This window comes from Montipora foliosa, chromosome 2, assembly GCF_036669935.1.
Source record: "Montipora foliosa isolate CH-2021 chromosome 2, ASM3666993v2, whole genome shotgun sequence".
Lineage (NCBI taxonomy): Eukaryota > Metazoa > Cnidaria > Anthozoa > Scleractinia > Acroporidae > Montipora > Montipora foliosa.
This window is the reverse complement of record NC_090870.1, coordinates 63,002,931-63,012,930: the sequence shown is the minus strand read 5'-3', so window position 1 is coordinate 63,012,930 and position 10,000 is coordinate 63,002,931. Positions and strand designations below refer to the sequence as shown.

At 38.1% G+C, this 10,000-nt stretch overlaps 2 protein-coding genes across 3 annotated transcripts in view; both read left to right on the top strand.

Annotated features, from left to right (window-relative positions):
• LOC137985151 (L-fucono-1,5-lactonase-like) overlaps positions 1–10,000 on the top strand; it is a 29,880-nt gene that overhangs the window by 823 nt on the left and 19,057 nt on the right. For both annotated transcript variants that reach the window (XM_068832664.1, XM_068832656.1), the window contains 6 exons: positions 4,487–4,642; positions 5,195–5,274; positions 6,730–6,844; positions 7,295–7,337; positions 7,922–7,969; positions 9,309–9,422. In XM_068832664.1, the coding sequence (XP_068688765.1) occupies positions 4,487–4,642; positions 5,195–5,274; positions 6,730–6,844; positions 7,295–7,337; positions 7,922–7,969; positions 9,309–9,422 (556 nt within the window). The remainder of the gene's footprint in view (positions 1–4,486; positions 4,643–5,194; positions 5,275–6,729; positions 6,845–7,294; positions 7,338–7,921; positions 7,970–9,308; positions 9,423–10,000) is intronic.
• Positions 518–2,361, top strand: LOC137988063 (uncharacterized). The gene is given in 2 exon segments (XM_068834123.1): positions 518–630; positions 1,680–2,361. Coding segments are annotated over 2 exon segments (795 nt in total).

Here is a 10,000-nt window from a genome sequence, read left to right as displayed (position 1 = left end):
TGGTAATGAGGGCATGATTACTTGATCCTGTGATTGGTTAACAGTTGCTTATCCAGAGCAACTGATGAACAACTGATGAACTGACAGCCCTAAACCCATTTGTTAACGATCCAGTTATCTCAGATCACTTTGCTGTACATTGCAACCTGCCCATCAGCAAACCTCAAAACCCTAAAATGGTCTCTACTACACGGAGCCTACACAATATATAAACTTGCAAAGTTTTGTACAAGATATAACCTCGTCTACTTTGCTTAACTCACCTTCATCAGACCTAACTGAATTGTGTGACCAGTATAATAGTGACCTATCTACTATCTTGGATAAACATGCACCCTTGCGTACGAAGATAATCACAATCCGGCCCAAGGCTCCTTGGTATAATAACTACATCAGAGAACAGAAGAGAATTTGTCGTCGTCTTGAACGCAGTTGGCGCCATTCTCATACTGAAACTGATCATCAAGCCTATATTAATCAGTGCACTGTCGTGAAACAATCCATCCACACCTCGAAAATGAATTATTACTCTGATCTTATCAATGAAGCCGGTGTTGATAGCAAAGCTCTATTTCGCAATGTTGATCGTCTTTTACACAGAAAGGCAGAGAAATTTCTTCCAACATTCTCGTTAGCTTTAGCATTAGCAAACAATTTCGCTGAATTCTTCGAAACTAAAATTATTGAAATCCAAAATTAAATTAAAGTTCACTTGACTCCTGATCTCTTCTGCACCTTTGACTCACCTTCACTAAAATGCCAACTAATTAATTTTTCACCTACATCTACTGATGAATTGTCTAAGATTGCTCATAAGATCGTCTTAAAATCATGCATCTTAGACCCACTTCCTTCCGCACTGATGAAAGAATACTTTGAAATGTTTCTACCGACACTTTGTAAGATCGTTAACTTATCTCTGGAATCTGGTTATCTGCCTCCTTCTCTTAAAACTGCTGTCCTTACACCTCTACTCAAGAAACCTTCTTTAGATCATGAAATCTTTAAAAATTACAGACCGATCTCAAACCTTACAGTAGTCTCAAAAATCACTGAAAAAGTCGTGGCTGTGCGCTTACATGGTACTTGCTAAGTAACCACCTTCACGAGCCACTACAGTCGGCCTACAAGCCTTTTCATAGCTGTGAAACTGCTCTTGTACGTGTCCATAATGATGTCATGCGTGCTATTGATAATCGTCAGTGCGTTATATTTCTTCTTCTTGATCCGTCTGCTGCCTTCGACACCGTCGCCCATGAAATCCTGCTTAATAGATTAAACTCTAAATTTGGAATCAGCGGAACTGCTGTCAACTGGTTTCAATCTTACCTAACTGGTTGCACTCAATCTGTTCTGATTAATGGGAATAAATCACAACCTCATAACCTCAGTTGTGGAGTACCCCAAGGCTCTGTGCTTGGACCTATCCTCTATTTATTGTATACTGCACCATTACCTGACTTATTTCGACACCATAACTTGCAATTTCACCTCTATGCTGACGATACGCAACTTTACGTTTCCTTTTCAACAAATAATGACCTGGAACTGACTGAGGCTATTGAACGTATCGAGTTATATATGCCTGACTGATTTGGACAAATGGATGAGTATCAACAAACTAAAATTGAATAAAGAAAAACTGTCAGTGAGTTCCTCTTTATTCACTCAAAATTTAGACTACAGCACTGCTTGCCGTCAATCTGCTTTGGTCAAGACACCGTCCAGCCTTCTCAAACTGCCAGGAATATTGGTGTCACTTTTGACAGTACCATGTCAATGCTGCCTCATATTAATACCGTATGTAAATCTGCATTCTATCACCTTCGTAATCTATCACGTATCAGAAAATTTATATCAACGGAAACTGCCAAAACACTTGTGCATGCCTTTATCTCATCCAAACTTGACCACTGCAACTCCCTTCTGTACAATCTTCCGAAATATGCTGTTAAAAAACTATAGCTATAGTATGTACAAAACGCCGCCGCGTGCTTAATAACTTTTTCCTCGAAATTCAACCATATTACTCCCATCCTGAAAGATCTACACTGGTTACCAATTAATGAATGCATAAAGTTTAAGATTCTAATTCTCACTTTCAAGGCTTTGCATGGTTTGTCTCCCTCGTATATACAAGAAGTGATAAGTCTCTACCGTCCTTCAAGAACCCTCCGCTCATCTACATCGCTCCGTCTTAACCCTACCAGCTATAATTTGAAGTCTTATGGGTCTAGAGCTTTCGCTGTTGCCTCGCCACAACTTTGGAACGATCTTCCAGAACAAATAAAAAACTCTGATAATCTCCAGACTTTCAAAACACGACTTAAAACTTATTTATTCAAGGAAATTTTTGTATAACTTTTTTGTTTATGAATTAATTTTTAATTTTTAATTTTTCATGACTTGTAAAGCACTTAGATCACGTCTGGATAGGCGCTATATAAGAAATAATAATAATATTATTATTATTATTAGCAAGCAAAGTTACAAGAGAATCTAACTTCCAGATTCTAACTCTGATCAAATTGCTTTTTGTCCACATGTAAAATACAATTTAATTAAATTACGCGCTAATTTCTGTTGTGAGCATGGATTTATTGAATTCAACTTCAACGGAATGAAAACGCGTTGAGTTGATTGTGCTTTGTAGCAGCATTGGAGAATGGGCTTCCCTCAATAATTTTGCCCTTTATGTGATAAACATGTAAACGCACTGTGCCATATGCATTGTGCAATTAAGGATTAATTTCACTTGCATTTTCAAAGTTTTCCAAATTGCTCGTCTCTTCGCAACTCGAGAAATTTTGTGAAAACTCTGAAAATGCTTGTGAAATTAATCCTTAATATTGCCCTTGGGCCAATGCGATTACGTAATATGCTAATTTATTCTGCTCGTTACCGGAAGGAAAACATGTGAGAAAGTATATAATGAGAAAGTAGCCAAAAACCTTTAATTAGTGGGTTATTTAATTTGGAGTCCCGAGTCGTTGGTATTAGATACCCCTCTGGATGACGAAAATCCTTACCCCATATTTTTTTGTCTTGACCCTTTGAAAACCATTAGCTTTAAATCTGAGGGGTGCTGGGTTAAATTTTTTGTTCTTGACTTCTTTGGAGAAAAACTCTCCCCTTCTTGGAGGTCAATGAAAAATGGAACGACCTCTGATATTGTGACAATCATAAGAACATTTATTATAAGCGATAGAGGACTTTTTCTGTGTTTACATAGCCTCATATAAACATGAGGGAAGTTGGGAGAATTTGAGGCAGTTATGCAAACCTGAGGAGCAGTCAAGGGTTTGCATAACTGTCTCATTTTCTCCCATCTCCCCAGGGCTGGTGTTTAGATGAGGCTATGTAAACTAGGAAAAAGTCCTTTATTGCTTTTATAAAGTAATTTTTCTCAAAAATCATTCGACAAATGAAGGAGAGTGCGGGTTTTTTTACTTCTTAATTGAAACAGATTCTCTTGATACATGCTCATATTTCCAACTATCCAATCAAAACGCACGTATGACAAAACAACCAATCAAAATCTGTGTGATGTACAAACCGTGTTTACATACTCTCATCTAAACACAGCTATTGACCAATGAGAGTGCATGTACTATCCTAATTATTTTATGGAATGAAACAGCTTCCATAAAGTAGTTGGGATCTACTTTTACCATTATTTGGAAGAAGTCCTCTTCTGAGGCCTTTTTCCAACAATAATGGCATTCCATTTTATGCTGAAGGTAAGGGCTTCATGGGTTAACACAGTTCAACTACTATGAAAACCACCGATCTGTGGAATGGGCCCGAATTACTGAGTCACTGCCCCGCCCACTTTCGCTTGTAAATAGCTAGTTCAAATTCTTGAAAAGTGTTGTGGTTGACACTCCACTTTTCAAGTCAGAGAAAAAAACTTGCACTTGAAGTATTAAACAACGAGTCCATGTTTGCACTTGCAACCTCTCCAGTGGACAAGAACATGATTTTTGAAAAGATATCTTCCCATTGATGTAGTTGTTTTGGTACACCTTGACAGGGAAAGCTGGCAACTGCTCACCCCGTGGGAAAGGAATTTCATCAAAATGTTTAACTGAAGTGGGCATTCCACAAATCACTGGTTTTCCTAGTAAACTGGCACTCTCTCTCTGCACAGTATTTTCCCCAATCACCTTAGGCAACAAGTCACCATGACATATTGGGGCCGGACTGAAGTGATTCATTGCCAGAGTGACTGGCATGGTGAATTTTTGAAAAGCCCCTGTCTTGTCACTTCTTATGATCCATCAGAAACCTATTAGCTGGTCCACCATAATAGTAACTTATTATAAAAGAACTAATTCACATTATCTCCTTGTCAAAATTATTGCAAAATGTAATTGAACAAGCATCTGGTTGAGTCCTGTTAATGTGTTACAGCAATTTGTTACCTTCAAACTGTGCTTCCATGTTAAAGTGTTTTATGATAATGATACATTTTTTCTTCTCAAAGACTTGTGGGATTGTGACAAGTATTTCTACCCATGGCCTACTGACCTTAAAGCCATTTATAGACCCTTCCTCATTGGTGATCTTCAAGTAGCAATTGAGCCTTCTCCCGTTAGAAAGGTAGTCTTCATTCAAGTCAATCAAACCTATGATGAAACAGGTATCAGTGGTTAGGTTACAAATGAAATAATTAAATTATTATAGCTAATAATAACAACCTTGTTGAAAGACGATAATGGAGAGATGACAATTTTGTCAACAGCCCTTCCTTGAATTTTTTTTAAAGAAGTTGTTTCTGGTAGTTCTCCTTTAACTACTATTACAGCCCAAGGATATGAAATTTTTGAAGATATTGTTGTTTTAATGTTAATTTATGTGTGTAATGGAATGAATTAGAGTTAACAACTGAAGGCAAAAATGAGGCTATTTGAGGTGAAGGGTGACTTCATTGGGTAATTAACTTTTACGTAATAATTATCTTCTGGTTGCCTCTGCAAAAGACTAACTGAGTGTAATATTAACCTGCTGACTGCTCAGGGGCCCTTGGAGGCTCTCAGTTGACAAGTAAAATCGTCCGGCATTAGACAGAATAAAATCTTGTTAAGTTTCACTCCCAGGAGTTAAGAGGGTTAAAAGAGTTTTAATGGACTTTTGAATTTTTTTTCTTTTTAACATTATAATTCTTTGCTCGTATTTTGTATAATTCAAACAGACTGGATATTGGAACAATATCCTGCCCACACCTCAACCATTGTTGGCATCATTGGATGGGTGGATCTCACAGATCCTAAGGTTTGTTACATTTGGTTTTTGTTTCATCTGTGCACTTGTAAGACAACAACCTGCCCAATCAGTTTTGATATTTTAAACATTTTTAATTATTTCCACTCCATTGCCATTGTCGTCATGGGTTATTTCATTTTAGTGTGAGGTGGGAGCATCTTCCACATCAGTGGGCTCCCTTCCAGGTAACTGGCTATTTGCAGCTCTTCAGGTGTCTCTCTCATGAGGGTCGACCGCAGTGAGTTTCCACTCCTTGCAATCACTCTCACACTGCTCTTTCCAAGTCATATTGGGCCGCACAGGCCCACGCTTTCCCTGAACCAGCATGTCACTTGGCTGCGCTTAGGATGAGCAGGGTTCGTACGCGTCTTGAAAACCCTTGAAAACCCTTGAATTTTGAGAGTGCATTTTCAAGGCCTTGAAAATCCTTGAAAATCTCTGCTCTTCATTCCAGGTCCTTGAAAGTCTTTGAATTTTTTTCTGACCCGCATTTTTAATCTTTGAAAACTTCATTGAAAATAATCAGCCACTTGAGTCATGTCGTACAAGGCAACAAGCTGTGGGGTCGAAATGGTTACCAGTGCCTTTGCAGTATTTTCATGCATGTACGTTACGGAAAATGAGGAAGAATTGTACTGTCAGACCATTTCTAATTAGTAAATTCATCGAAGTAAATAAAAAAGAGGTCCTTGAAATGTCAAAATTTTGCCCTTGAAAGTCCTGGAAAAGTCCTTGAATTTTTGGTCTGAAAAAGTGTGTGAACCCTGGATGAGGTCAAGGTCCTTGAGACCAAGCTGCGCTAGCAGCTCCTTGGATCGGATGGTGGCCACATTCTCTGGCTTAACATAACAGATCTGCCTGATCATAGCCCTGTCATTTTGCTGCAGTCGGTGGCGGTTCAGCTTGGTCAGAGTCCAGGTCTCACTTGCATGAAGCATCACACTCTGGACGCACTTGCTATAGATGTGGCTGTGTGTTTCGAAGGAGAGGTGGAACGTGGAGTGCACAGGCAGCAGCCCCTTAAACTTCTTCCAGGCGGTCTTGACGTGTGTCCGGTTGCGAGGTCACAGTCACTGGCTGCTGACAGTGTGTCACCCAGATAGCAAAAAGAGGCTACCACATCCAGTTTGTCAGGACCAACTAGAAACTCCGAGGGTTTAAATGCAAATTAGAAGAATGAACATGATATAGATGGGTGAGAAGAACAATACTGTCAACAAAATTACAAGGTGGAGTGGTCGGAGTTAATGTTCTGACTGGTGGTTATCACTCCACGTAATAGAAGAAATGAAACCCAGAATATGTTAATTTAGTGATGCAAAGACCTAATATTATTGGCTCTGTCTAAGTTTTTGTCAGGTGAAAAATTTTGCCAGAACATCCTTTCTTGAAAATTGGTTGGAAAAAGTTGTCACTGTATTTCTCAAAATCATATTAAAAACTAGGTGCTTTCTTTTGGTGCAGGTGAATGTCATATTGGAGAAGTACATGGAATACAAAGTATTTAGAGGAGTAAGAAACATTTTGGAAGGAGAACCAGATGATTGGTTGGGCAGAGAGTCAGTCCAGAGGGGTCTAGGTATTTAATTGCTTCTAGCGGTTGTCAGTTGTTTCTATGAAACAGACATTTCACCCCTGCAAAAGGTAGTCTTAAACTGAGGGACAAGTAGTCAAACTTGCTTGAAGCTTTTTAAAAGAAAGTGGTTTTGTTAAAAGAAAAACAAATTTCAGAATTGCTTAATTTTACTCTGAAACTTGTATGGTGCTGCTTAATCTTGTGACATGTTATGATTTACCTTTAATTGTTCTTCTGACACAGAGGGAAAAATGCATTACTTAATGACAAGGAAACTCTAACGGTTACACTTGACATTGATTGAAGAAAAAATTGGAAAGTGAAAATAAGTGATTCTGAATTCATTTTCTAAGACACAAATGATTTTATTCTTGGAAGAATTTTATGTGGTTCATCTATTTTTAAACAAGAAGGTTGCAAAAAGTTAATAATTTTCATGCTATTTTTTGTCAGGTTACCTTGAAGAGAAAGGGCTCACTTATGATTTACTAATTAGGTGGGTATTGTACAGCAGCTGTAGTTTATCATGAAATTGTAGAATAAGGTGAGAAGTTTTGATTTCTATTTTTATTAATTGTCATCGTAGGATTGAGTATCTGACAAAAATCTGAGAAATTCATGCTCATATTACAACAAAGATATTAGGTTGAGAAAGTGTGCTTTTTTATGTTAAGATCTGCCATTCACCATTATCCCTGACTGAATTGAAGACTTGGGTTAACAAAATATTGGAGGTTAATTTTGCCATGATGTCGGTGAAATTATTAAGACTGAAGTGTTCCAGAACAAAGAAAGAGCTTTCCGATCGACTGCTGCTGTTTACCAAAAGTGACAACAGGTTGTTGCCAAAGAGGATAAAAGTAGTAAAAAAGACTTTTTTTAAAACAAGTATGGATCCAAGTATAAAATTATTAGGAAGGGAAATGTGCCAAGTCATAAGCAAAAAATGATGAGAGAAATATTTCACGCTCTGTTCAACTTTTTTCCTGTTGTTTTTCTTGTCTCTCTGCGATTTACAGTCGTCACTTGCTCAGACGTTATCTATGCTAAATTCTTCCTATTTGTTGTCTGTTGTATTAGAACAAGGCATTTTAAGTTGGCAGAAACTGTTGTGAAAAAGTTTCCCAAGTAAGTGCTGGCTAGCCAATTAGTCTACTTGCATGCTCCACTGTATTTTTTGTTTTTGTTGATTTTGAATTCCATGATAATATTATGTTGAGGTGGGATGAGTCAATCACTTTGTGGTTATTTGCTGTGATTCAGACTACCTTTGGTAAACCAAACTTGAGGAGTTGTCTTGGGCTGATTAAAATTCAGAGCAGTGTGGCTCAGTAATTAGGGCGTTTGGCTTGAGACCCGGACATCCTGGTTTCAAGCCATTTTCTGACTACTCCTTGAATTTGATCCTGGTAGTCCCTGCTTTCACCTCGCAGCTGCACTTCTAAATGGCCAACTCGTTTGCCTCTAGGGAGTTGGGATTCGTAAAAGTTGTTGAATTGGTCTATTGTTTCGTTGATTGTGCTTCGTTGGCCCCTGAAAAGCCCATATGGGAGTGGTCAACTGAGAGTATACATTTACATCTATTGGTGATTACTGAACATTGTCAGCGCTGATTGGTTGCACTTGAAGTGATTATTACGCGATAATTACATTAGCGGTTTTTTTAAAATGGCCACAAGCCGTTTTGTTGAGGTGACAGACGAAGAAATTACTTGTTTTAAGCAAAATGCAAATTTTCAAATAATCACATAATTATTATGTAATTATACTGAAACATTTTTTTACCCCAGGCGAGGTGAGTATCGGTGAATAAATTTGCGACCTCGGATATTCCTTTTCTAGCTTCTTGACTGGTTCACTCAGTCTCGGTTATCAGCTCATATACCGTGTGACCTAATATGAAAACGGATTGCTTCAAGTGTTGCCAAGCTGGCAATTGATTGGCTTTAATTTCCAAGCATCCAAGCGTTCAGAATTTCATAAAAATTTAATAAAATAATTACACCATTAAATGCGGCCTTAATTTTGACAATCTCTGTCACAAATTTTCAACTCGCCATTGAAAAACAACGAACGAAAAAGAAAAGATATCACTGTAGCATCGAGTAGCAAGCGGGATAAATATTCTTCCGGTTTCTAGCTATGCGTTAACGACAGCCGCCTTGTTTCGCTAAAAATTAATACCAATCTCAACAGCCAATACGCGAAGTGTCACACTGCTGGAACCCGCGTTTTTTGGCGGGAAGTTGTAAGCCAGTGTACTGCGTTTTAGTAAAACAAGCAAACATTTCGAAAATGGACAATCAAAAAACAAGTTATGTATTTTTTCCAGTATGTCGTGCAACGAGAAAAGAAGAGAAAGAGAGAAAAAAAATATAATTACACTAGTTTCACAGTGTAAGTCCATAATTACCTCTCTATCCTTAAAAGTCCAAGAACTTCCACTGAGTTTGGTGTTTGTATGCAGGTTGAAGTTTGTCATCGACCATGCTGCAAAACCAGAGATAAAAGATGGAAAAATAGACGAATGGAAGAAAGGAATGGAAATGTTGGCTCAGAATCCAAATGTCTTCTGTAAAATGTAGGATTTTTTTTTTAATTTGCTGTAAAAGTAGCAAGAGTAGTAAGAGTAAGAGTCTTCACTTGTGTTGCTCTGAATCGATCTGAATGTAGAATAGTGTTTACTTCAAAATACTTATGTGATATCTGTGTATATGAACTAGAAATGCTGCATCAGGTCGTCAGAAGCAACCTACATAAAGGTGAATGAAATAAATAGGGGTGAGAGCACTCGCCTGTGGCCCGGGTTCGATTCCCAGACTCGACATCATGTGAGTTGAGTTTTTTGGTTCTCTACTCTGCCTCGGGCGATTTTTCTTTGGGTACTCTGATTTTTCCCTCTCCTCAAAAACCAACATTTGATTCGATTTGTGTAAATTTGTTGATTTCCGATTACAGTCTGCTCAATTAGTGCTCCAGTTGAGCTCTCCAGCTGTAGAAGACTAGACACTTAAATAAAGTTCCTTTCCTTTCCTTTATAAAATTCGGGATAGGATCACTTCACCCTTTCGTGGAAACCCCACATTTCAACAAATATACATTCATTTCATTCATCAAGCCCTTTCACGGGAACACGAGCTTAACAAGTTGACCCGCTCC